This window comes from Propithecus coquereli, unplaced genomic scaffold, assembly GCF_000956105.1.
Source record: "Propithecus coquereli isolate 6110/MARCELLA unplaced genomic scaffold, Pcoq_1.0 Scaffold121, whole genome shotgun sequence".
NCBI lineage: Eukaryota > Metazoa > Chordata > Mammalia > Primates > Indriidae > Propithecus > Propithecus coquereli.
In genome coordinates, this window is record NW_012136192.1 from 2,249,260 (window position 1) to 2,277,114 (window position 27,855).

The window sequence follows — 27,855 nt, forward strand, 5'->3', positions numbered from 1 at the left end:
GAGTAAATGTTTTCATTTAAAAATGTTAATAATAAACCAGTGGAAGAAAAAATAGGCACAATTCATATGTGTTAGATTTTTGTTGAAAACTGTGTAACTGCAATATGTTAGTTTATATCCAAGCGCATTCTATTTAACACTTTAACACACACACACACCTTTATCATGAACAACTGATTTAGACGATTTATTCAACTATCATTGCCACATTTAAAATAACACATCTAGAATAGACTGACAGCTTTGTAAGCGAGAGCTTAATTTTCATCCTTCCTTGCCAAAGTACTTTTATATTTACTTCAAAGTACTTAACAAGCTGTGAGGTCAAGAACTCTAATGTGTTTTAGCTGTTTGTCTACAGTTAAAAATATCAGAAGGAAAGAGAAGGACAGTGTGACACCAGTGAAGGCAAGATTTGTTGGATCAATACTAAGCCCCGTCTCTTCATAATACTAATAGTAGTTTTAAAGAGCTCATGAGAAATGTGCCTTGTCAGAAACTATTGGCCATCTAGAGGTCTCTGAAAATCTACCAGATTATCTTGATCAACTGGTTGAGATCTTTAGCTCATACTGAGCATGAGGGCTCATATGATCAAATGTCTTAGAGAGGAACCCAAAGAAAGCAAAGGAGCTCAAGGGGGCTTTTTTGTTTGTTTGTTTGTTAGCCTTTCCAAGGGCATAAATGAGAGATTTAATCGTTTTTGTGGGTTCACACACCGTACAAAGTAATCAGATTCCAGATAGAGCAATAAGAGCATAATAGGGCACTCCTTGATTTTATGTCCAAAAAGGAAAATGTGGCTGAGGTCAGAGGTATCTAAGAAAGGTATGTAAGTATGGCTTATAAAATATCCCTTAAAAGTAAAATTTAGCACATTTAATAAATAATTATGAACAATAAGAAAAAGGGGGCCAGGCATGGTGGCTCACGCCTGTAATCCTATCACTCTGGGAGGCCAAGGCAGGAGGATTGCTTGAGGTCATGAGTTCAAGACCAGCCTGAGCAAGAGCGAGACTCTGTCTCTACAAAAAATAGAAAAATCAGCTGGGTGTGGTGGTGAGTGCCATAGTCCCAGCTACTTGGGAGGCTGAGGCAGAAGCGTTGCTTGAGCTTACGACTTTGAGGTTGCCGTGAGCTATGATGACACCAGTACACTTTATCCAGGGCAACAGAACAAGACTGTCTCAAAAAAAAAAAAAAAGAAAGAAAGAAAAGAAAAACGAGTTATAAAAAATGAGAGAATGAAAACATTTTAATGGGCATTTGAGGAGACAGGATATCAGTAATGGCAGAAAATCTAAATCCAGGATCTATCCATCAACGGCAGGACACTAGCTCATTTTAATACTCTATGGTTGGCCAGGGGTGATCTAGCAAATGCATAAAAATATTTGTTAGTTCATGAATACCATCATCGAATAGTTAATAATTACAAAACATCAGAAACCATCTACATATTAATAAACATTGATAATTGGTTAAATAATTAGTATACCAACATAAAACAATACTATGTAGTTATCAAAAATAATCTAGATCCTATTTCTGCTATAACCAGTGGAAAAAAAGAAAACAAACAAACAAAAATAATCTAGGTAAAAAATAATAGCAGGATAAAAATAGAATGTATAGAATAATCTCATCTTTTAAAATTACATTTGTGAAAAAAATACGCAGTAAAATGTAAAAAGATAATAACTGACAATTGGAATTACCATTATTTTTTATTTACTCTTATTTTTTTATTTCCTTCTTTAAATTATTCTTTATTTTCTGAATGGTTCACAATGAGGATAAATACTGATATACTATTTTGATAAAGGAAAAATATCAAAAAAGTTATCAGGTTTGAGTGTGTTGTCTTGCCATCTAGTACTTAAAATTAGCTCCTTCTAGGTATGTCTCCTCTTTTAATGTCATTTTCCCATTATGTCATTTTCTTCCTTCATCTCCATTTGCTAAGGTATCAACAAATTTTGCAATTTGAAAGCGAAAACAACATAGATCTGGTATTTCCCAAGAAAACTGGTTATATCCTTTAAAGAACTTCTTATGACTACTCCCTTGTAAGCAACCTAACAGGCATTAAAAACAAAATATACCTTTTGCTGTTATAATGTTAAAAAAAGAAGACTCATAACAAAGAAACTCATAGTACAGAAAATATTTAGTGTTATTTTCTTCTGAAATTAACCACCTATGGTCTGTTTAAAAAGAAAAGTTTTGAAATTTTCCTTGCCACTGGTTTTATATTTAGATGTATATCACACTGGTCTAGAGGCTAGATACTCATTGGCCATGTGACTGTGTGCAGACACTTAATAACCTTGCTCCCTGGTTTCTTCATATGTACAATGACAAAATCATTCATTATGATCTTTAAAGTTCTTTTTTGGCTCTATAAATCAAAAATTTTATGCCAAGCTTTTTAAACTACAAGGCCCTTAATGTTTTTTGAGGGGATGATTTTCTTTTTAAAATGCACATGCACCTCTAGGATCAGTACGGTCCAAAAATGGGTTGGGGCAGCCTGCAGTCAGATCATTTGGGAGGGAGGGATCAGAGGGTAGGAAAAATGTCTAGTGACATTTCACATTAAGGTTATTTCAAGAGAGGAAGAAGGTATGATGATACTGGCTACCTAATAAATAATTTTTCTGGTTTCTGTGACTGGACTGACAAGTCAACTATTTTTTGACTCACTGGAGCTAATATTAAAAATGTAAATATTTCTTGTGTAGTTAGATCTACTGATTCAATATTATACTTGAGGAAACATAAAAATAATAGCACTTAGAAACTGTGGCAACTTGTATACCTTATCATAGTAGAGACTCTTCAAGATAACATCAGCTGTTTATATAATTCTAGGGTTCTTTTAAGAACAGTGGCAAAATCAGGAATGACTCCTTTCCCTGGGCTTAACTTTACTTAACCGATCCTTTTAAAATGACAAAAGTTTCAGGAAATGAAGATATAAAAGTTCAAAGAGTTATAGTCTTCTCTCTTGGTATTGGGGGGCGGTGGTGGGGGTATTGGGTCAGGTCTCCCCCCAGATACCAAAATCAAAGGATGCTCCTCAAATCCCTCATATAAAATGGCATAGTGTTTTCATATAACCTATGCACATCCTCCTCTACACTTTAAATCAACTCTAGATTACTTATAATATCTAATACAATACAAATGCTATGTAAATAGTTGTTATACTATATTGTTTTAGGGAATGATGACAAGAAAAAAAAAAGTCTATACACATTCAGTACAGACAGACATCGTAGGCCCAATTACATTTTCGACGTGTGGTTGGTTGAATCTGTGGATGTGGATCAAGGATATGAGGAGCCAACTGTCTTTTACTATCTTCTTTACTCTCTACCCAAAGGCAGTATTCCCTTTGCTAGTGCATTTTTTTCCTTTCAAGAATCTAAGTAGTTCAGGAATGCTGCTTATTTGTCTTGGGGGTGGATGCACAAGCATCTGCCTGTAACACACAGCCCAACCCTGTGGAAAACACCAGAAAACTACTTCAAAGAAGGAGTCTTAGTTTTCTTGAAACATGAGATCCTTATCAGCACAACAGCTCACTGCTCTCAGAAGTTTCCTTGGACTACTCGAGTACCTTCTGCTTGCTTTCATTTATATAAGCATAATCATGTGCAGGCACTCTACCAAGTGCTTGTGATATTATGGTCAACAAGCCAAGATCCCTGCTCTTATGGCATTTACATTCTAGTGGTGGGAGAAAAATAATAGAAAAGGAAACAACAGAATAAACTAGATTTCAGATATTGAAAGGTGACATCAAATGTGACTGAGCAAAGGACGGCTAATTTAGATCGAGTAGTGGTGTCCCAGCTAATACCCAAATAATAAGTTGGCCATGGAAAAAACTGAGGGACAAAGTACTCCAAACACAAAAAAGGTCTTAAGGCAGTAAAACAAACTTGGGTGTTAGAAGAAAGAAGTGTGGCTGGAGCATAGTGAACAGGGAGAAAGCAGTAGGAGATGAGGTTAGAGCAGTAGGCAAGGTCTAGATTACCCAGGGTCTTATGGGCCATAGTAAGGAGGTGGGAATTTTGCTTGATCTTATTTCACATCACCTGACTATTCTCAGGAGACCTGCATTTTCCTTTTGCCTTATCTCTTACCTTTAACCTCCTAAGGCATTTTGGTTTTCTGCCTTTGCCCTTAATCCTGCTTATTCCTGCTTATTCCAGATATGTAGAATGTGCTTTAGCCTAAATCATATCAGAAAGTCAGCACATGTGGGATATACTATCGTGCATATATCTCTATGTATATCTTGACCAGGACTAGCTACTTAAATTGCAGGGTCCAATACAAAATAAAAATGCAAGGCCCCATATTAAATAATTATGAAGAATTTCAAGACGGTGACAGCAGAGCGTTAAACCAAGTCCAGGACCCATATAAGAGAGGGACGCTTTTAAGAGCAGGGCCTGGTGTAGACTGCACAGGTCAAATGCCCACAAAGCTGGCCCTCATCTTGATAAACATTACTTGAATAAATGAAGGCCCTCTACTGATGATTTCCATTTTCATTTCACCTTATTTATCAATCATATAAACTTATTCAAGAGATCATTTAAATGAAGTAGCCCCTCAAAAAAGTGGCATAAAAGCAGCTGCCAAGAAATAAGAAACTAGGATATGAAGACTTAGTGAGGCAACTTCACATTATTGTGCATTAATTGGAAAACGGTAATTACCCAGTCTGTTCTCAATTTTTTTGTTTTGAGACAGAGTCTCACTCTGTTGCCCCAGCTAGAGTACCGTGGCATCAGCCTAGTTCACAACAACCTCAAACTCCTGGACTCAAGTGATCCTCCTGCCTCAGCCTCCCAAGTAGCTGGGACTACATGTGTGCGCCACCACACCCAGCTGATTTTTTCTATTTCTTAGTTGTCTGGCTAATTTCTACTTTTAGTAGAGACTGGGGTCTTGCTCTTGCTGAGGCTGGTCTTGAACTCCTGAGCTCAAACTATCCTTCTGCCTCCAGCTCCTAGAGTGCTAGGTTTATAGGTGTGAGCCACCGCACCCAGCCCTCAAGCAAATTATAATTCATTTGTTATTATTATTTATTCAAATACATTACTCTCCCTCTTTAAGGTACAAGTATTGTAATAAATAGACACCAAATAAACAGATGTTAATACTGTTGGAATTATTGCTAGGTGTTTAAGACAGCTAAATGGATCCAATAGCTTTATCAGGCAAATAGACAGCTAGGAAATACAGTTCAGTGACTACCACATTAAAATTAAAGCTGCAATTTCCTTAATTTATATTATGCATTTAAATACTAAAAAATGTAACTACAAATCAAAATTTACAGTAATACATCTTTATAATATTTAGGTCTTCAGAAAACCTGAAAATCAATAATCAGATAAGAAAACATTGTGTGAATATCAAAACAGTTTTTATGAAAAAACTTATTTTACCTAATATGTAAAATTGGCCACGATCATAGCTAACTAGAAAGTGTTTACAAGTAATTATTTACTGCTTAAGAATAATATTGAAAATTAAAGGTATCAAGTCTGAAATGTCACTCTGGCTCTCCATCTTTTAAGTGTATCATCAACACCTCAACCTGCACAATAGAGTTGGACCAACCTTTCCCTGGAGAGCGCCCATTCCATTCCTGGTAGAACCCATTATTTGGCTGGTATTAGTTATCACAATGATTTGTGCAATATCACAAGCACGATCAGACTCCACAAAATTGCAGCCCAGGGTTATATGTTCAACTAAGCTTTAGAGAAAAACATATATTTCGGCATCTCCCAATGTTGCATTATTATTGTGCCTATGTCCATTGACAGACCTTTTATTTTCATAAGAACTCCTTGGATCCAGGTTTCAACCTTGGTCTCTGACCTTAACCCTATGTTCGACTCTGTCTAAACTGTTTGTTTTAGCTTAGAAATAACTTCAAAATGTGCCATTTTACAAATAGGCATCTAACCGCATTAATGATTTTTAACTGAGGTAGAAGAAATATTTCCTAATATTGAAAAGAAAAGCTGCTGTGTTTTTGTTGTTTGTTGTTGTCCATTGCAAAGCTGCTTTCTACAAGATTTAGTAAAAACAGCAAGGAGCAAGGAGTCAGAAAAAATCCAAGCTTAAACTCCAGCTCTGCCACTGTGAATAAGGTTGGGCAAGTTAATTTATCATTCTAAGCCTGTTCCCTCAATTGTAAATTGGGAGATTGGTCTCTTCACAGTGCCAAAAAGGTTGGGGACTGCTGATTTAAAGAGAGTCCACTAATAACATGGTGTTAAGGAATTAATGTATATGTCTCCCAAAATTACTATGTTGAAGCCTTAATCCCAGTGTAGCTGCATTTGAATTAAGAAGTAATTAAGGTTAAATGAGCTCATAAGGGTGGGACCATGATCCCATGGGATTAGTGCCCTTATAAAAAGAGACAATAGAAAGTTCACTCACTGCTCCCAGGCATGTGAGAACACAGCAAAATGGCAGATGTCTACAAGCCAGGGAGAGCCATCACCAGGAACTGAATCAGCTGATGCCTTGATCTTAGACTTTCCAGCCTCCAGAACCCTGAGAAATAAATTTCTGTTGTTTATGCAACCCAGTCTGTGGTATTTTGTTATGGCAGCCCAAGATGGCTACGTATGGTAATATTGGATTGATGTCAACTTCCTGATTTTGATGCTGTACTGTCGGTTATGAATGAGAAAGTATCCCTGTAATTAGGAAATAAATAAGTTAAGTGTGAAGCCTATAGTTCTGTAACATCATGTCTGCAATCTATTCTCAAATGGGGCAAAAATGTTAAAGACTAGAAAATCTAGGTGAAGGATATATAGGAAATTTTTGCATTATTTCTGCAACTTTTATGTAAATTTTAAATTATTTCAAAGTAAAAGTTAATCAGAGATTGAACTAAATGATGTTTTACACAATACATTCTCCATATAAGTGAAATACTAAAAATATTTTAGCTATCCAATAAATATGAATTGTTATTTTACATTATCATATTAAGATCAGATATGATATATATTTTCCTTTATTAAAGTAGAAAGCTACAAAGACCAATACCACCTTATTGCTATAAAGATTATGCACTTTGGAAAGGAATAGTTACACTTTGCATTTACAAAAAATAAAATACTACAGATTCTAAGACAAAGACACTATTCCTGATACATATTTATACTGCTACATGGAAAGGGTAACTGGAAAAAAAGAATAATCAGAGGAAATGTACTGTTGGCTTCAAGGACATTAATGCTTATATGGGATTTGATTGTACGCAGTTAGAAAATCAAAATATGAGCAGTCTCCTGCTGAAAGAATTGAAAATCTGGTACAAGAACGGAGGAATATACAGTTGAAAAAAGTTTTTAAACATTGTCATAACACAATATGAATAAATTTGTAGAATCATAGAAGCTTGAAATTTTTGAGATAGTGTGCCAGAGTAGAAAGGAGTCAGAAGGTACTTGGATTTTATCGGCTCTACAACTTGCTGGCCTGTGACCACAAGTTAATCAATTACTCACTCAAGGTGACCATCATCACTCAGTCGTCATTGCAACTGTTCTACTTCTATTTTTGTCCCCCTTTCTTTAATCTATTGTCCACAAAATAACCACTATCGTTTTTTTTTTTTTAAGAAAAGTGTGAATCAGATTATATCACTTGTACTCTTTAAACACTCCAACAGCTTCCTATTACTTTTAAAATAAAATCCAAACCCTTGGACATGGCTTGAAAGGCTCTGTATTATCAGGCCTCAGTGTACCTGCTCTGACCCCATTTCCTACCACTTTCCTCCTCCCTCCCTATGCGAAAAACACACTGGCCTCCTTTTTGTTCTTCAGTCATATCTAGCTCTTTCCTTCCCCTGGGCCTTTGCATGGCCTAGAACTGTCATTATGTAGGTAGCTCCTTATCATCATTCAGGACTAGGCTCAAATGTCACCTCTTCAGAAAGATCTTACTTTTCTACCCCTCCTCCTCATCACTCTTAATCACATTACGCTATTCCATTGTCTCCATTGCACTGTTATCTGAAAGTCCCTTATTTATGTATCTGTTACTTGATAACCTCCTGAGTCCCTCAGTAGAAAGCACACTCCATAACAGATTTTTGTCTGACTTGTTCTGTGCTATAGCCCCAGTAGGCTGAATAGTGCCTGGCCCAGAGCAGATTGCAATAAATAAATAAATGTTGAATGACCAAGTTTTTCAGGTCTTCAGTTTCCACGTCCATAAAGTGTGGATAATTAGACCTGCCGTGGCCATTAAAAATAAAGCCAAACTTTTACTAAATTCTTCCTATGCATCAGGCACCGTGATATATGCATATTCTTATTCACTATTATGATTTCCATTTTACAAATAAGGCCACCAGGTCTTAGAGAGGTAAAATTGCGGGCCTAAGGACCCTGAACTATGGTGAGGACCAGGGTAAGAAACCACAATTGCCCAGTCTCGGAACCTGAGCTCTTAACCACTATTTCACGGTTCCAGAAAGATGCTTCCTTCTATTATAGTAAAATCGGCTTTGCAATCTGTCCCCTTTTAGTTTGTCCCGTAGGACTACTTGAAGAAAGCTATCACACCTCCCACAAGGTTCTTTTCCTTCAGTCTTTCCTTAAATGACCCTCATATCCTGGTCACTCTCCTCCAAACACACTTCACTTTGACAGCGTCCCTCCCGCTCCAGATGTGGCGATTTTCACTGGGCAAGTAGTAAAGGGGCATCAGAGCAGTGGGAGCCGATTGCCCAGGGGATGAGAACATGCAGGTGTCCTGAGTGTCCGTGAGGGCTGTGGAAAACACGGGAAGGCTTCCTCAGAGACGTGATCCCTGAGCCCAAGTCTAGTAAATACCGGCGCGCGCGGTCAGGGAACTCCAGGTAAAGGGACAGCAGAAGAGCTGCCGCTCGGGGCCGCTAGGTCGAGACAAAGGCTGGTAGAGTTTAGAAATATCAGAGTAGAAATATCAGAGGCACAACTCCAAGTGATGATAATCTTGCACGCGGAGCAGAGAACTGCGTTTTCCTAAAAGTAAGTTAGAGAGGCACTGAGGGAAGCAGAGTGGGAGGATCGGTCACGAAGCAAAACGCGAACTTACCAGTAATCTGGCAACCCGGCCTCCGTAGCCCTACTACAAGCGCGGCCACCTGAAGAGCCCGGTAGCCAAGGCAGCGGCAGGCTCAATCAAAATATCGCGAGGCAGAGCAGGCCTCGCGAGAACAAACTTCTCGTCCCCTACGGCGGGCGTTCTTTCCGGGGTCTATGGGAGGGCTCTGGCGTCCGCGATGGAGGCCCATTGTTTTCTGTGGCTGGCGTTGGAGCCACCCTGGGTCTCCGGCCAGGGCGGCGGAGAGAGTCGAGGCGTTTCTTAGACCAGGGTGGAATGGGAAAGGAGATGCCGAGTGGGGGCTGAGGTGGCTCGGGACGTGGACGCGCACGAGTCCTCCAGCTCGGGACCGGGCCGTGCAGCCGCCGCGGCGGCCGAAGAGCACGAATCCTTTCACTCGCGCGCAGGAGGAGGACTGGCGGCGGCGGAACAAGACGGTCCTCACGTATGTGGTCGCGGCCGCCGTGGGCATGCTGGGGGCGTCCTATGCCGCCGTGCCCCTTTATCGCCTTTATTGCCAGGTAGGGGCCGGCGCTGGCCACTGGGCGGCGCTATCAGAAGGGGTGGAGGTGCAGGACACATTCCTGGACAGCGATCGCCCTACGGTTCATAGTTGGGATGTCCAAGACCATCTATCAAAGAGGAAACAGGCTCAAAACACTGACTTACCCAAGGGCACCAAGAAAAGTGGCAATACTGCAAGTAGAACCCGGTTCTCCATGGTGATCGTGCTTATACCACACTACTGAGTGAAATTACCTGATCTCTGAGCTACACCTCACCAAAAAGGACCCCAGCCTGTAATAGAGTACCCAGTAGTCTGTCTTAGCCTCCTGCCCACACACACTTTAAAAAGTGTAATGTATATTATTAATGCATTCATCTGTGCACCACATGTTGTTTATGTGCTAAGGTTAATCCTGGAAAAGGGAGTATTCGTGTTTCTTGTGCTTAAACTGGGACTGGCTGTTCCTCCATACAGGAGGCATGAATTAGACCTTTGAGGCCGCCGCCCCCGTTAATATAACCGTAATGTGCTTACCCTGGGCTCCCTTTTAGATAAGAAGTTCTAGTGCAGTGGTTTTCAGAGTGTGGCCCCTGGGACCAGCAGCAACATCATGTGGGAAACTGTTAAAAGTACAAATTCTAGGACCCAATTGCAGAACTACTGACTCAAACCCTGGTGGCAGGATCAGCAACCTGTGTTTTACTAAGTCCTTTAGCTGATTTTGATGCAGACTAAAGTTTGAGAACCACTGGCGAGGTCAAACTTCACCTACTTCATAGATGTCTGCTTAGTTCTTAAATAGTATTTTGCAGCTTTGGGCATTAGGATCACTTGAGGAGCTTCTTAAATACACATACCAGGGATCCAATACCTTAGAGATTCTGGTTAGGAGGTCTAGGGTAGGGACCAGGAATTTTGGTTTAAAAATCATGCCACAAGTGAGAGCTATGCATTGTGTTCATTCAGTAAGTGTTTAAGATAATGGTCCCCCAACTTCGTTGTACATTGGGAATCACCTGAGAGCTTTTGAAAATCCAAATGCCCAGGTCACACACATTACCGATTATATCAGAATGTCAGAGTGGGAGCCAGGCATCAGTAATTTTCAAGGACTCCTCAACAGATTCTAATGTGCAGCAAAGTTTGGGAATTACTAGTATAAATAACATTACAACTGGTATTGGTACCTGGGGTTATTGCTTTTTCCTGCCACCATTTTTAATGCCTGGCTTACTTCCCCTATCTTTATGGAGATCTGCTTGCCTTTCTTTTAGATGGTAAAGCAGCAGAAGTCAAAAGGGCTTTTCAGTCTCCTAATGTTAGCATTTGTGTGAGAATGTGCAATAGCTTGAGTTCTGGAGGATGAGTATAGAATGGAAATTACTTTTCATCTGAGGCCAAGCATGAACCCTAAAACTACTAGTTGGTTAAATCATAAGCAGAACTGAGTCCAAACAAGCAAGTATAAATCCCCCTCAAACCACCCCACGAGGGGCTGGAATAGAGTGATTTTGTCCACCAGGGAACATTTAGCAATGTCTTAAAACATTTTTGGATGTCATAACCTGAGGAAGTGGGAGGGATAGGATGCTACTGGTTTCTGGTGTGTAAAGCCTAGAGATACTGCCAAATATATAACTGCACAGGACACGTTCCCCCAACAACAAAGAATTAGCCCAAAATATGAGGTTGAGAAACCCTGCCCCACACTAAAGTAACTGACAAGGATGTTGGTACTTTGAGATGGGAGGCTGCCAACCTCCTCATTTGCTGGCAGATTAATAAACTACTCTTTCCTTCTCCAAATAAATAAATAAATAAGTAACTAACAATATTGTCTCTGTCTCCACATGCAGTCATAAGGTAGGAAGGTAAAAAAAATGTAATTTGTAATCCTAAAATCAATTTGGATGTTAAACAGTGATAATTCTAAAAGACCACCTCTTTCTCCTGGAATCACATAATTTTAAACCCAGAAATAAGGGATTATATAAACCACTTAGTACAGTGACCTCATTTTATGAGCATGTAAAGTGTAGTCCAAAGAAAATAAGGCTTACTCAGTTCTTAGAGCTGACTTGTGGCACAGCTAAGACTTCCTTTCAGTACTCTTTTCTCCTCTTTGTCTATTTTAATTTCTCTAAGCATTGAACTTAGAAACCTGAACAATCTATATTCAAAGAATATATTACAGAATCTTTATTGAGGGAGGACACTTAATTTTTTTTTATTCACAACTCAAAGTCCTCAGGAAAAAGAGTTACATCTTAAACTTTGGCCAGGCATGGTGGCTCATGCCTGTAATCCTAGCACTTGGGAGGCCAAGGCCAGAGGACTGCTTGAGCTCAGGAGTTCTATACCAGTCTGAGCAAGAGAAAGACCCCTTAAACATCATAGCACTTTTAGGAAGAAGAATATACTTACCTGTTGAACAAGTACAAAGGCTTGCTCTCTGACACATCTTTTAGGGTTATAATGTAATTCAGTAATGTTGTGTGAGTGAAGCTAGTTGCCTCGTGTAACAAGCAGGAGATAGTAATACTATATCTTGCTAGTAGTCTTCCCCTAGCCTCAAATTTGGTATTTTTTTTCTAGTATAGTAACAGGTAAATTATCCGGAAACCAGAATTCTGACAACCTCAAGCATCAGAAGAATGATGACCTTGGAAGTAAGGACTTTTTTTTAAAAGCATCTGAAGATAAGGAAATAATGGCTATGAAGAGAAGAGGTGTCAGATACATATTATCCTGATGCCCTATGACTAGTTGATTCAGTAGTCAAAGTGATTGGGTGCTCTGATTAATTGGTGATACGTATAAAAGCTGTACTATGCAGAGAAGTACAGAAAAAGATACAAAAACATTAATCAACATGGGAAAATATTTATGATGCTTTAGAAAAGTGGAATATAGAAGTGAAACTATAAACTAATTTGGATCCTAAAACCTGTGATATGGAAAAGCACCAGACAAGAACATGGAAAAATGGAATTATATAAGTATTTTCATTGAAATGACCAGGTTGTAAATTTTACTTCTATAAATGAATAATAGTTAATATACTAACAATAAAGGGGTGTTTAATAAAAGGCAAAAGCTGGAAGTTCTATGCTGTATTATCAGTGATAATAATTCACTTATCTAGAGAATTTGCTTTTCCCAAATGACTGATTTTTGACCATGCCAGATAACCAAGGGATTGCTGAAAAATAGAATGACTTTAACAAATACAGGCTCTTGACATTCCAAAAGTGGTCAAACCATTGACACAGTTATAGGAAATGGTCAGTGATACTATATAACTTGGCTTCAATGGGATTATTAAAGTTAAATTGTTTTTAAAATTTTATTTTTATCCAGTAAATAGATCATCAACACCTAAATGTATTGTTTAACGTATTTAGTATCTTTTTCTAGACTACCGGACTTGGAGGATCAGCAGTTGCAGGTCATGCATCAGATCAGATTGAAAACATGGTGCCTGTTAAGGATCGAATAATTAAAGTTACCTTTAATGCAGATGTGCATGCAAGTCTTCAGTGGAACTTTAGACCTCAGCAAACAGAAATATATGTGAGTGACTAAATCAGTTATTAAAAGATTACTTTTTTCAGTATAAATTCCTTTCATTAAACTGTTTCACTCATCTAAACTTAATTTCAGAATACAGGTTCCATTACTGTTATTTTTTATTCCCATAGACTACTTTTTGATAGTGCCCTATACCTAATGTAATAGAATATATACTTTAAGTTATATGATAGTAAAAGTCAGCTTGGAACAATAGAAAATGTCATCTGTTTTATTAAAATCATATTAAGACTTGACTGAGTAGTCCTCCGGTCACTAATCTTGGGAGTAGCATTAGCTGTCAGACCATGTAGGTTCCTGACGTTTCCTCTGGTATAGATGATATAGGAAGAATCTTGAAAATCATAGGTTACAATGGAAAGTAGTTTATTGGTTTACATCAAAAGTATCCCTGTCCCTCTAAAAGAAAAATAAAAAAAAATAGGACCTTTGAAGTAATCAGTAGATAGTAAAATAGTCATGTTATATTTCAATAAGGCATACCTAAAAAGTTTTCTCAAATTGTGACTAATAGCAATTCTGGGAAGATTTTAACTGATATTATCTCATTAACTGAGGATTAGCTAAAAAGAATTAATTTCAGTGCTTATTTGAGAAGCTTGCCCAGTTAAGTAAACATGACTGAATCTCTTCAATGATTAAGGATTTTGTAGGTTATGATTTTGAATATTAGTTCCAGGTACATGGTAGTATACAAGGTATTAGTGGCTGAATTAGTACAAGTGATAAAATGTCCTTTGGAAATTTTTTTTTTAAAGCCTTGCTGTTTTACTTAGTTATTTTCTCAAAACAAAGTATTGACACTTTTTGGTTTAATAAATGTAAGTTTAATTTCTGGTTATGAAGTAAGTTTAATGTTGGTAACCTTTTAAAAAAAATATTAATCATGGCATTCAGGTGTAAGTGTTATAAAGGCTGTGATATGATTGGCTTGTCCTTGGACACATTTTAAATAACTCAATATGCAAATTATTGCTTGAAGACCTCAGATATACAAGAGGACAATCCATAACTAATTATGCATAATAGTACTGGTTCTTCATTGACATATGCAAATAAAGTCTGAAACAGATATGTTTATGGGTAATATTCACAGTTTATTTTGCTGAACTTTACATTAGCTTAATGTAATAGCTAATTAGCTTAGATATTGTGATCTGATGAATAGAAAAAATAATGTGACTGTAGTTTAGTAGGGAAAAGACCTGGGTGAGATTTAAAATATTGATAATGTATATTTTCTTTAAAACAGGTGGTGCCAGGAGAGACTGCACTGGCGTTTTATAAAGCTAAGAATCCTACTGACAAACCAGTAATCGGAATTTCTACATACAACGTTGTTCCATTTGAAGCTGGGCAGTACTTCAATAAAATACAGGTACAACTAAATGCAAACTTGTAGAAAATGATAAAAGTACATGAAACTTTGGTATGAAACTTACTACAGTGTTTTCGTAGATACTAATAATTTCTGAAAACTCATTTCTTCTGAACTTCAAGCTATTTTTCTTCATTGTTTATACCTGCTATGTGGAGATTGAGAGCCAAACCACATGGATATCTGCTTTTAAGATTACAATTAATCTGTTGATTCTCAATCCTTTATGCAAAACTCAATCTGAGATGAAAAGATACTGTTACTCTATCACAGAATTTAAAAATTATATTTAGTAGTATGCTTATTAAAATCAAGAAATGAACTCTATTAGTTTCTGGTATAGGTAGAAAATAGAAATGTTATTAAACAAATACCTTTCTATAACTTCTAGTGCTTCTGTTTTGAAGAACAAAGGCTTAATCCCCAAGAGGAAGTAGATATGCCAGTGTTTTTCTACATTGATCCTGAATTTGCTGAAGATCCAAAAATGGTGAATGTCGATCTCATCACACTTTCTTATACTTTTTTTGAAGCAAAAGAAGGATACAAGTTGCCAGTTCCAGGCTATAATTGATGTCAGCTACTAAGTCCTGCTTCAAATTTTTGATTTTTGAAAAATCATGTATCCTGCCTTCTTAGAGGAGAAATATTCTACAATAATGTGAACCCTATTTTAAATGGTTCTACCTGGTTTTTTCCTTTGATTTACCCCACTTAAAAGCTAGACCTGTTCTCAATTTTTCTCATATATTCTAAATAGGCATATGGGTTTCTTCTGATGATTCAACCAAATTATTAGCCCTTCATATTTGTAGCAATGAATCTGAGAATTTAAAAAAAAAAGTTTATGCTCAGGGTTTTCTGTTTCGGGTGATAAGCCAGAACTTCTGACCATACTTATTATGTCTAAATTAGTTTGTTGCTATTTTCCTTCAGCATGAACAGTCACTATTTTAAAAGCTCAGAGTAGGAGTCCCTAAGCCCTAACAGCTTGCTGGAAGATTTATATTCTTATTTCAAATTTGACTTTATTTTTCCTTTAAGAACTAGAGCTATTTTACATTCAGAGTTAATTGTGGTATCATGAAATTGAAATAAAATACATAAGTATATCTACTAAGCTGCTAGCATTTTTCCAAGACCCTGGATGTCAAAATGTAATGGTGGGATTGTGAAGATTTCTTCTGGGAACAAACTGTGTAAAAAAGATGTATTAAATTATTTTAATAGTAATTTATTTGTCGTAATTTATGTAAACAAATGTTTTCTAGTAGTCTTTGCTACAAATAGAAATGTTAAGTTAGAGTAAAAAGAAAAAAAAAGAACTTAGTATTACAAAGAATCATATTTAAAGGCCACCCAACACAGTCCAGTGACCTGTTCAGGACACCTGAAATATAATTAAACTGTAGTCATCAAGGGTTTAACAGTAATTCTGAATCATTATTTATAAAGAAGTGCAAATTGACTTTTACATTCAACTTTAGTTAAATGAAGGCACTCGGTGTTCTTCCTGAGGAATACATTAAGTTTCTCACATTCCATGCTAACATCTACTCAGAATTATTCGGCAGTGAAATAATCTTCATCTACTGTTATCACAGCTGGGTGATGATTTCTAAACATAGAAAGACATGTGAGACATAAGATACTGCAATTAAACTGGTTGGCCTAAGTACTAAATAATTTTTCTTCTGCTGAAGTTTTAAGTGAATATTTGTTACAAACAAATTCTATTGAAAAAAATCTCCAGCTGTTGGAACCATAAATGTTACCCTGGAACTGTTACTTTTCCATTTAATCTTTGCAATAGCAGAGGAGAAATGTTCCACTGTGGCTTTTGACATGTTAGTAGATCTTCCGGGCCTCGAAGCTGAACAGGGTCTACCCTTTAGAGAGTTGGCACCCATGTGGCCAGTGAGCTGTTCATCCACTTTCACCTAAAATAAAGAGACGAAAAGGGCGAGTTTTCATCCTGTGCTTTTCTTTCTCTATTCCTTAACTCTTTTTTTCCTTGTTCTTTACTGGGAGGCTGGAGAGCAACAGTTTGATAGAAGAAAAGGTGGGAATGTACTCCCTTCCAAGGAGGAGGGTGTGCGGGGAATAAAATAAGGTTAATAGGTCACTGGGGACCATTTGTTAGTAAATAAATGGGATGAGTAATGCAGCAAATAGGAAAAACCCTGACCTATTTGGAGGACTAACAATGAATGGGTTCTACTGGTACCAGTTAACAAGTATTAACTGCTCATTAAAGACAAATGCCTGATTTCAGTGCTAAGAAGTTTCTACTCACCATCTACTTTTGTTAGCATTATATTTCTATTCCATAAAGTAACTTCCGCATTCCTAAGCCTCATTTCCAGGTGACACAATATATATAAGATCACAATGTATTTCACAATATATTTCATTAATGAATAGTAGTTCACTACAGTTTGAGTGATTCAAGAGAAATCATATAATAATATTTCACTCACCAAAGTGTCAGACTCAGATGGCCCTTACAAAATATAAATACTAAATACAGGAAGTGACAAATTACACTGAAATTATATGGAATGTGGAACGAAATTGTTTAACTTGAAGTCTTTACCTCAACAGTCACTATGACTTTGAGCTCCTTTGTGGTGATGAACATCAATTTCTTCATAAATAGCTCTGAAACAAACAAGCCATCATGGCAAAAGGGTTATATTATCAGTTTCAAAGTATGATTTAGGTTTTTAACCGCCAGCACCATGACTAACTTACTGTCTCTATTCCATCTCTTATTTAACACACTGAAATTTGGCTTTTGTTCCCATCAGTCCATCAAAATGGCTTTGACTAAAATCACCAATGATTTCTGTTAACCTATTATCTAGTTTTCAGTTCTCATCTTACTTGCCCTCTCAGCAGTGTTCTTCACAATTGTATGTTCATGTCTCTTTGCTTCCAAATTACAGTTTCCACATCTGGTATTAGGCTCCTTCTTACTCTCTTCACTTTTGGCTTTGGCATTTCCATTCCCTTGAATGTGCCAAAACTCTTTCCTCTGAGCCTTTGTACAAGTTGTTCCCTGGGCTAGCGGTCCTCAGCCTTTTTGGCACCAGGGAGAGGATTCATGGGAGACAATTTTTCCATGGAACTGGTGGCTGGGGGAACGGTTTCGGGATGATTTGCAGTCGCTCCCCAGTGCTAACGTTACCACCTCAGCTCCACCTCAGATCATCAGGCATTAGAGTCTCATAAGGAGCACGCAACCTACGTCCCTCACATGTGCAGTTTACATGTAGAGTTCACGCTCCTACAAGAATCTAATGCTGCTGCTGATCTGGCAGGAGGCAGAGCTGAGGCCTTGATGTGAGTAATGGGGAGCAGCTGCAAATACAGATGAAGCTTGGCTTGCCCTACCTGCTGTTCACCTCCTGCTGTGCAGCCTGGTTCCTAACAGGCTGCAAGCCTGGTTGGGGACCCTAGTTGGGGACTGTGGCCCTGGGACTATGATACTCATTCCCAAATTTTCACTTGACTAACAATTCCAGGTCTCAGCTTTAATGTCACATCCTCAAGCTTTCGCTAACCTCCATTTAAATTAGTTCTTGTTACACACTCTCAAGTCACCATATTCTTTCATACCATTAGTGCATATTGTACATACGATTTGTCTAGTTTCTGTCTCCACGCTATATTTAATCTCTGAGGACAGGGAGCACGTTTTTTGTTCAACATTATAAATGAGGCACCAAGCACAGTCCCTGGCACTTAATCAATTTGTCAAATGAATCGTGTGTGTCTTCATAAATGTTGTACTGTATGTCCTGCAGAAGCAAAAATTCTCAATCTGGGGTTCATGGATACCCAGTGATGTGAAAACCCCACAACTTTTCTGCAAGATTCTGTGCTTTTCCATTGAAAGAAATCTTTGGATTTCATGAAACTTTCAAAGGAACGGAGACACCCTAACCCCCAGAGAGAAGAACTACAATGGTACAGAGATTCCAAAGCTTCACCTCTCCAGCCTCCCTGCTGTCTCCTCACCTTCAGTGTCTCTCACACTGCCATATCTACTTACAGCAATTTCCTAATTTGAATATAATCAAGAACTTTTCCACTACCTATCTGATACAGAAACTGATAAAAATATTAAGTTTCTTGAAAGCATACCAACTTCAGTGCCAGTTTCTTAAATCACTAATATATTCAGTGATTATATCTACTTTATCAAGCAGAATGACCTAGGGAAATTTCACAATCCAGAGTTAGGAAAAAAAAATTAATGGACTCCTAAATCCATTAATATGTATTCATAAATTATTATAAAATCAATCACTACATGGAGGGTTTAAACCAAGAATCAAAACATCAAGTGTCTATACATGCCAGGCAAAGAAGAGACACAGAGTCCAATGGGACTTGGTGGGCTGCAGAGCCTACCTGTGTAAAGGTGACAGCTACTACTAGCCCCAACCCCTTGCTGGTATGTAAAAATGCAGGCCTAGTGCTGCCCAGAGTATCCACAAGATCAAGAAGTCCAGATTTTTTTATTTTTAAATATCTCAGCTTAACTGTTGGCAATTAATTTTTAAAATGCACATTTTAAATTCTGCATAGGTCAAATAAATCATAACTTTGGGCAAGACACAGCCTGCAGACTGACAGTTTCCTAATAATGATTTCCATAAACTTGTTTTAATGATTTGTAAGAATTTGGGGGGTAACCTTTAGTCACTCAAAGTATATTAAAACTTTAATGACTTTACCATCCCATAAAAATTTATATACACTTTACCAATATGAAATCATAAAATAATGGTGCTTTAAGGATTTCAAGTTAAAAAGTAATTTTTACACTAATGCTTTATCTATTTTAAGCACATAGTTGTCACATAAAGAAGGCTAAAAATAAGTTCTTATATATGTTTGTTTTTTGGATAGGTTCTTAAAGAACAGCTAAAATACCCCATCGGTGTGGTGTTAACTTATGTCACCAATCGGTGAACAGTGCCCTGCTCAAGCTAGAGTGAACCTGGCTTTCTGCCAAGGAATTTACAAAGAATCCATTAACGCACCTTAGTTCCAGTTATTTCTTAATGTGCAACCCTAGCATTTTTATTTTTTAGTCACAAGGCTGGAATGATAAGACCATTAAGAGCAACAACTGCCATAAAACCTCATGTCATTTTTAATAAGGCCATCAATTTCTGCCAAGAACTAAACAAAGTAAAATGTATAACCAAGCCCTGTTAGCTCTGCTATCAAAGGGAACCAAGACGAAAGATAAATTAATCATTTTGTAAATGACTTACTCTGCAGTGACAGCAGGAGCTAAGGGATCAAACTCCATTACCTCGTAGTAATTGGGTGCCTGGAGATCATTCTTTGTCATCCCTTTAGGCAAAAAAAGAGACCGGTAAACACAAATTGCTTTTCAAGGAGTATACACAATTAATATTCTTTTTATTAATTTAGACTTCAACCATAAGATCTTAACAAACACAACCAAAACAGACTGGTGTTCCAATGCTACTCCCAAGTGCAACAAATCTACAAATTAACAAAGAGATTTCCAAATGTCAACTAAAGGTTCATTTATTATACCTTAGTGTTCAGCATGCAACACAAGCATTTTTACCATCTCCTAAAAATCAGTTCTAATGGCCACTGCCCTGCATTTACTTCATATTGCTTAAAAATGCAAAGGAGCTCCTCTCATTTCTCCTATTTTCAATTACCAATAAATCTCTGTTTCCTTATTTGATGCAAATAATAAGGTCTCATGTACCTGGATGATTGCTGGGCAAAGGTGGTAGCCTCTGGTTTGATGGTGCTGCTGCAACGGACTGTAGACTAACTGGCTGTAGCAATGCTGAATTTGAATGTTCTGGAACCTTAAGAAAGCATAACGCATGTTCAAATAAACATTCTACATTAAGCTTTTATTATTTAGATTCCTAGGCTTGCAAGTGGCACTACTCCAAGAACCATATACTCTCAACTGGACAAGAACTAGTAATTTTTAACTACTACTTTAGATTTTAGGTAGTAACTACTTACAAAATTTACTACTTTTCTCTCTGGTTTTATGCCTATTGTATCTCACTTCCCATATAAACTAAAATTAAAAAAAAACATGTTGTCTTTAAAAAAGAAGCAGGATTGTATGGCTCAGTCCAGATTCTTCGTGGTTTCACTCTGAATATAAAATCTCAGCCTACAATAGGGGGAAAAAAAAGTCTTAAATCTAAAGAGAGGCACACAATGATGCTGTCAAATCAGGGCTGATAAGATAAAGATAAAAATCTTAATTAGAAATGTGTCTTATAATCTTCCTCATTCATTCCACAAATGTTATGGGCATAAGCACTATTAATAAAGCAATAAATAAAACAGACCAAGTCCCTACCCTCATGGGGCAGACAATCAACAAATGTAAACAGATGTCAGATGGCTCTCGCTCTAATAAAAAAGTAGGGTAATGGGGAGCAGAGACGCTGGGGCGGGATACTGCTCTGATAGTTTGTGGACAGGGAATGCCTCACCATTGGGGACAGGTAAGTAGGGCCCTGACTAACATGAGCCCTATGATTATCAGAGAGGACACAAGTTCATAGGCTCCAAAGTAAGGGAGGCCAGTGTGGTGGGAGCAGAGTGAGCCGAGGGGGAGAGGCAAGAGGGGAGGGTGGAGAGGGAAGAGGCAGGCTCACATCAGCATGCCAGGTTTTTGCTGAGTAAAGCAGTGAGGAGGAAAATCATAGGTGCGTTTTGAGCAGACAAGGGACATAATGTGACTTTACTTTTGAAAAACATTGCTGTGGTTTGTTTTGAGAATAGATTGTGAGGTGTAAGGTAGGGGAGGGAGGCAAAGGCTGAAACAGGGCAACCCTTTAGAGGCCACTGTAATATCTGTCTGCTGGTGCTTGGACTAGGATGCAGAAGTGAGAAATGAGAAATGGCTGGATACTGGACATATCCTGAAAGTAAAAGGTAGCAGTCAAGGCTACTACCCAAGGTTTTTGACCTAAGCAACTGAGGTGGGAAGTCTGCAGGTTGAAAGTGGAGCCTGGGAAGAAATCAAGAGAAGCTGTTAAGTAGAAAGTGGATATATGAGTTTTGAGTTTAGGCAAGGGGACTGGGCTGGAGACATAAACTTGCAGGTTGTCAGAATTTGAATGGTCACTTCAAGATATGAGACCAAAAGACCAAGGAAAAATGAATGGAGACAGAGAAGAGAAGTCTGAAGCCTGGACCCGAGGTCTCCAATCCTCAAAGGTCAGTAGAGGAAGAAGGGCCAGCAAAGGAGAGAAGAAAGGAAAGCAAGACGGGAGAAGAACCAAAAGTGAGCGGTGTCTGAAAGCCACATATGCAAAAAGGAGGAAGTGATTGACTTTGTCACATGCTGCTGATAAATCAGGTAAGATGAAGACTGAGAATTGCAGTTCTAGATTTAGTAATATGAGAGTCACTGGTGACCATGACAAGAGCTATGTCTGTAGAGTGGTAGGGATAAAAGCCTGTCTGAATTCTTGTCAAAGAGGATGGGGGAAAGAAAGTAGAGACAATAAATACAACTCTAAAGGAATTTTGATCCTTAACCACCTTGCTAACAGAAGTGAGGGAAAGGAAAAGTCCTAATAGGGGCTGCATCAATGCATTACTGAGCAGAATGTAAGAATTCATGGCCAGGAGTTCTTTTTTGGCCATGATAATCTGCTGACTAGGTGCACTGCCAGAAAAAGGTTTTGTTACTTACATTATCATATGTATGACTGGAGGCGAGGTTTTGGCTGGTCCTTTGGGTAAACCTAGGATAGTGTGATAATACAGCATGATTATCCTACAGTGAACACAAATGCAAAAAGAACGATGATTTTCCCAGTCTAAAAGCAAAACCTAAACCATACCTTCGGACTGCACAAAGTGTTACTTTTATATAACAATTGCCATCTGGTTGGTTTCAGTGCCCACCAGGTCATGATGCCAAAATGCCAAAGATCTAAAGCACTGTCCCTTGGTAGCCCTGAGACGCTGGAGTGTGCACTAATAAGAACAGAGCCTTCAGTCTTTCCATCAGAGTAACTACCACCCCATCATTTTCTGAAGGATGAGAAGCAGTGCAGAGCAGAACTTAAGAAGGAAGCTGGAAGGGTTCCGGTTCAAGGTAAGGTGGAGCAGACATACTTTACCCTGTCTTGCCAACGGAGTGTCACTATTAAAGCTGGAATGCACAGAGCAACTATCTCAGGACTCTGAAAAGTAAATAGTAGCAGACTGATAGGGAAAGATGACCAGAATTCAAGTATCCCTGAACTGTTGGTGTATTTATCATGTTTTATTTCTTTATATTCCCTGAGTAAATGCAGTGCAGCCTGAAACCCAAATGCAGGCATCAGTGAGGACAGACAGGGCTCCAGGAAGAGCCCTCTCATTTTCACTAAAGGAGAAGAAAAGGGAAATCCTAATGCTCAAAGTGTGCCGAAATCCTGTGCCCCTTTTTGTCCTCTTCTCTCACACCCCACACAACAGGCAACCTCACAGTGGCTGCAGTGACAGCAGAGGCAACCAGGACCTGTAGGAGATTGAAACTCGGTAGGGAATGGAACCTTCCTCTCCAATAGGAGCTATGATACCAAGAAGATGGAGAGAACTGTGTTTCTTTTTTCCTTTCTGTTCAGCAATTTGATCACAGACATAAGCATGGTCGAGGAAATATGTGGTATTGTAGAGTAACTAAAGCTACAGCTTTATGATTGGAGAATGAAAAGGGAACCCCAGGAAACCAGAAAGTGCCAGAGAAATCACAATGATGGAGGAATTTAGGAGAACAATCTCACAAAGTTGTTTACGAACTCCCAGGCTCACCCCTTGCCCTATGTGTGAATGATCTGATCTCAGTCAGGATGCTAAAAATGTTGAGCACCAAACACATGAGCAGCTGTTTAGACCTTATATTGACCACCGGGTGAAAGATATGTGGGACGGATTTGATTAGCACTGCAATGGCTTTCAAAACTTTACTGACATTGGAACCATAGCCCACCGAAGCAGGCTGAAATTGTGGCATGAATCTAAACAGGATGTTTGCCTACCAAAATCAAAATATCAACATGCTTGAACACGATTTAAATAAGACCAAGAGTCTCATAATAAAACATTTAAAAATGCCCAAGACATAATCCAAAATTACTAGGCATATGAAGAACCAGGAAAATTTCAACTTGAATGAGAAGACAATTAATAGACACTGATGCCGGGAGGACACAGATGTTGAAATTACAAATGCTCCAACAAGGAATTGCAAATAATCTTGATTAAAAAAAGGAAAAATAGAAAGTTTCAGCAAAGAAACAAAAGATATAAAGAACCAAATGGAAATTTTAGAATTGAAAATATAATAACCGAAATTAAAAAAAAAAACTTACAGATGAGCTCAATAGCAAAATGGAGATGACAGAGGAAATAGCCAACTCAAACAGAGACCATAGAAATGATCCAATCTAAACAGAGAGAAGAATAAAAAAAAGTAATAAACAGAACCCTAAACACCTATGAGACGATGACACATCTAACATTTGTGTCATGAGAGTTCCATTAGGAGAGTAGAAAATGTGTAGTGCTAAAAGAAGAAAAAAATGGAGAAATAACTACTGAAAACTTTACAAGTTTGGTGAAAGACATAAACAAACAAATTCAAGTACCATGTAGTAGGTTAAATGGTGGTGCCCCAAAAGATATGCCCATGTCCTAATTCCTAGAACCTGTGAACGTTACCTTATTTGGTAAAAAGGGTCTTTGCAGATGTAATTAAGGATCTAAAGATGAGGATATCATACTGTATAAATCTGGGTGGGCCATAAAACCAATAGTGCCCTTAAAAGAGAAAAGCAAAGGGAGATTTGAGACACACAGAAGAAAAAGCCAGGTGAAGGTATAGGCAGAAATTGGAGTGATGTGGCCAAAAGCCAAGAAATCCAAGGAATGCCAGCAAGTCACCAGAATTGGGCAGAGGCAGAGAATGGATTTTCCCCTAACGTCCTGGAGAGAACATGGCTCTGCTAAATTTCAGACTTCTTGTCTCTAGAACTATGAGAGAATAAATTTCTGTGGTTTTAAACCACCCAGTTTATGGAATTTATTACTGTAGCCACAGGAACTAATATGATCAGCCAACCCCAAACAGAACAAATCAAAAGAAGTCCATGCCCAGACACATTATAATCAAACTGCTCAAAATGAAAAAAACAAACAAAAAAAAATTCTTTAAAGTAGCTAGAAAGTCAGAGAGCACAATACATTATCTATATGGGGAACAACAAGTCAAATTAATGTGAATTTCTCACTGGAAACCATTAGGCCAGAAGAGAGTGGAACCACCGTTTAAAACTGCAGAAAGAACAGACCGTGAAACGAAGAATTCTATATTCAGTGAAAATATCCTTCAGGAACAAAGATATAATAAGACATTCTCACATGAAGTAAAGCTAAAAGACTGCTGCCAATAGATCTGCTCTAAAAGAATTGCTAAAGGAAATTCTTCAGAAAGAAGGGAAATTATACTAGAAGAGAGAAGAATAACAGTACTGGTAAATATTGGGTAAATATAATAGACTATTCTCGAGTTCTTTAAAATATGAGGTCTACAAGCAAAAATTATAACATTGTTGGTTGTTTCTTTTCAATGTATAGAGGTATAATATATAACTATAATATAAAAGAGGATTTGTATAGTGATAAGATTTCTACATTTTACTTCAAGTCGTAAAGCACTGATTTTAAGTACACTGAAAAATTAAGTATACTGAAATCACTGAAGAAAACTCTCTCTCTCTATATATATATATGCACACACACGCACACACACACACCATACAAAGATACAGTCAAATTCACAATAGATAAATTAAAAGGAAGTACTAAAAGTATTCCAATAATCCAAAAGAAGGCAGGAAAGAGAAGACAGAGAAAAAAAGGGAACAAACAGAAAAATTATACAATGATAGACCTAAACCCAACATACAACTACATTAAATGTAAATGGTGTAAACATATCAATTAAAAGACAGAAATTATGAGAATACATAAAAATGGATGAACCAACTATATGCTATCTATAAGAAACTTTAAATATTTTAATATAGTTATGTTAAAAGTAAAAAGATGGAGAAAGATATACCATGCAACCACTAATCGAAAGAAAACTAGAGTGTCTATATTAATATCAAAGTAGACATCAGGGCAAAGAAAATTGTGAGGGACAAAGGGATATTACATAATGATAAAAGGGTCAATTAACCAAGACAACAATGCTGAATGCGTGAGTTCAAAACACATAAACACCAGTTTTACACAATCTTTCTTCTAGAAAGATTGCATGCTGTATGATTCTATTTAGATGACATTTTCAAAGACAAACTATACACAGTAACAGAGAACAGTTTGGTGGTTGCTGGGGGTTAGGGGCTGGAAGGTGTGACTGTAAAGGAATAGCACAAGGGAGTTTCTTAGGGTGATGGGACTATTGTGTATCCTAACTGTGGTGGTGGTTATATGAATCTATACATCTGTTAAAATTCATATTAATAGAACTGTACACCAAACAAAAGGTCAATTTTACTATGTGAAAATTTTAAAAATAAAATTAAGTACAAAAAGAAAGAAAAGGACAGTTACTGAAATCAGACCCATTTGAATTTGAATCCAATTTCAGCACTAGCTGGGCAACCACTGGCAAGTCACTCTTCCTCAGCCTTGGTTTTAAAATGAAATTGATAGTGGTACCTACCTCATAGGGTTATTAGGAGCATTAGTAAGTAATTAGTAAGCATTTCTTATACTTATTAGCTTGTTGCCTGATAGTAAGTGGACTATATGACCTATGACTTTATCCTGTCTTCATTATTGTTTTTCAAGGATTCTTTCTGTTGTGAACAATTGCATCACTCACTTGTTCTGTGACGGTGAACAAATTAAACTGCAAACATGAAGGGTAGGAAAAAAAAAATCTGATGACCATTTCGACATTTTAATGGCTGATTCTGCCTCTCGTAAGTGATCTTAGGCATATGATTTAACCCAGCTTCATGCCCTAGTCAACTTTAGTGCTTTGATTTCTGACACAGTGAAAAGTTGGGTCAAATATATAGTTTCATGTATCTATAACATTTTTTTTGAAAATTAGAAAAAAATAGATAAAACTTAAAAAGATAGTCTAGAAACCAAACTTGTTGCTATTACTGATTATCTTTTATGCCTCTGGATTCTAAGAACTGTTATAATTATTTTGATATCTGACTCTTAGGGTAGATACCCATCATGGGGTTTCTCAGAGTATCATTGGAAAATCACTGCTTCATGATTCTCAGGGATCATTGTTAAAACCAGTGATTGCTGCTATTGAATCAGAATTTCCGGGGGCCAGTAATCTGACTTTTTAACAGTTACCCAAGTGATTTTTAGGTACACTAAAGTATGAGATCTACTAGGTTACAGACTAAAATAAGCAGCTATTAGCTGGAATTTGATTTTTTGATGAATTTTATAGACATTTGTTATAATGAGATTTTATCTGTATTACTTATTCTTTCTCATATTACCCAACAAGATTAGCGAGACAGGAGCAAATCAGATAACCTTTTTTTTTTTTTTACACAATACTTTGAGTTGCTGTTTTACAGAATCAGATACTTTAAACCAGATTATTCACCATGCAGCTTCACTAGAAATTTGCCTACATTTCAACATTTACATGCACTGCATGTAGCCAAGACCTGAGGTAGTCAATCTAAGGTATTGACCCAACTTAGTGGTTCATGAGCTAGCCACTGAAACTGTACCATTTCCCAACATATGAATCTTTCCTTTCTCTTCTTCTTCCCTTACACTTTTTTTTGCTCATTTTTCTTCTCAGTTTGATTTTTCTTTCTCATTATCCTCCCTCTGCCCCTTCTCCTTTTAAAACATAGAAAAGTAATTTGGTGATTGAGTACAAGGTATCTAAATAAAACAACACTAGGCAACTTTAAAATAAAAATCTAAATTCATTGATATAAATGCACTGCCAAAATATGTTGTTAAGTGAAAAGCAAAAGCAAAGTTCAGAACAGTGTGATAGTATGTTGCATTTTATTTAGTAAAGGAGACAACAATTCATATTCATATTTACCTAAAGACATTTTGGAAGGATAAATAAGAACTTAGAGTGAATTATCTGGGTGGGAGCAGACAGTGACACTACAGAAAAGGG

The 27,855-nt window shown here is 37.4% G+C and overlaps 2 protein-coding genes across 3 annotated transcripts in view; one reads left to right on the top strand and one right to left on the bottom strand.

Moving 5' to 3' along the window:
- The first annotated feature begins 9,275 nt into the window (after window positions 1-9,275).
- LOC105827499 (cytochrome c oxidase assembly protein COX11, mitochondrial) lies at window positions 9,276-15,309 on the top strand. The gene is made up of 4 exons (XM_012665695.1): window positions 9,276-9,674; window positions 13,079-13,234; window positions 14,505-14,630; window positions 15,022-15,309. Exons 1-4 carry the CDS (start codon window positions 9,309-9,311, stop codon window positions 15,202-15,204), a joined length of 831 nt encoding a protein of 276 aa, XP_012521149.1. The 5' UTR covers window positions 9,276-9,308; the 3' UTR covers window positions 15,205-15,309.
- A 597-nt stretch (window positions 15,310-15,906) lies between these two features.
- TOM1L1 (target of myb1 (chicken)-like 1) overlaps window positions 15,907-27,855 on the bottom strand; it is a 43,923-nt gene continuing 31,974 nt past the window's right edge. For both annotated transcript variants that reach the window (XM_012665693.1, XM_012665694.1), the window contains 5 exons: window positions 22,366-22,417; window positions 20,398-20,503; window positions 19,922-20,003; window positions 17,227-17,291; window positions 15,907-16,570 (listed from right to left, as the gene is read on the bottom strand). In XM_012665693.1, coding sequence (XP_012521147.1) covers window positions 17,228-17,291; window positions 19,922-20,003; window positions 20,398-20,503; window positions 22,366-22,417 — 304 coding nt within the window. In that variant the 3' untranslated portion in view covers window positions 15,907-16,570; window position 17,227. The remainder of the gene's footprint in view (window positions 16,571-17,226; window positions 17,292-19,921; window positions 20,004-20,397; window positions 20,504-22,365; window positions 22,418-27,855) is intronic.

What these genes read in the sequence shown, in the direction of transcription:
- LOC105827499 (XM_012665695.1), top strand. Translation starts at nt 9,309, where the DNA reads ATGGGAGGGCTCTGGCGTCCGCGATGGAGGCCCATTGTTTTCTGTGGC. An exon ending in TTTATCGCCTTTATTGCCAG is followed by an intron (nt 9,675 to 13,078) that starts GTAGGGGCCGGC and finishes ATCTTTTTCTAG; the next exon opens with ACTACCGGACTTGGAGGATC. An exon ending in CTCAGCAAACAGAAATATAT is followed by an intron (nt 13,235 to 14,504) that starts GTGAGTGACTAA and finishes TCTTTAAAACAG; the next exon opens with GTGGTGCCAGGAGAGACTGC.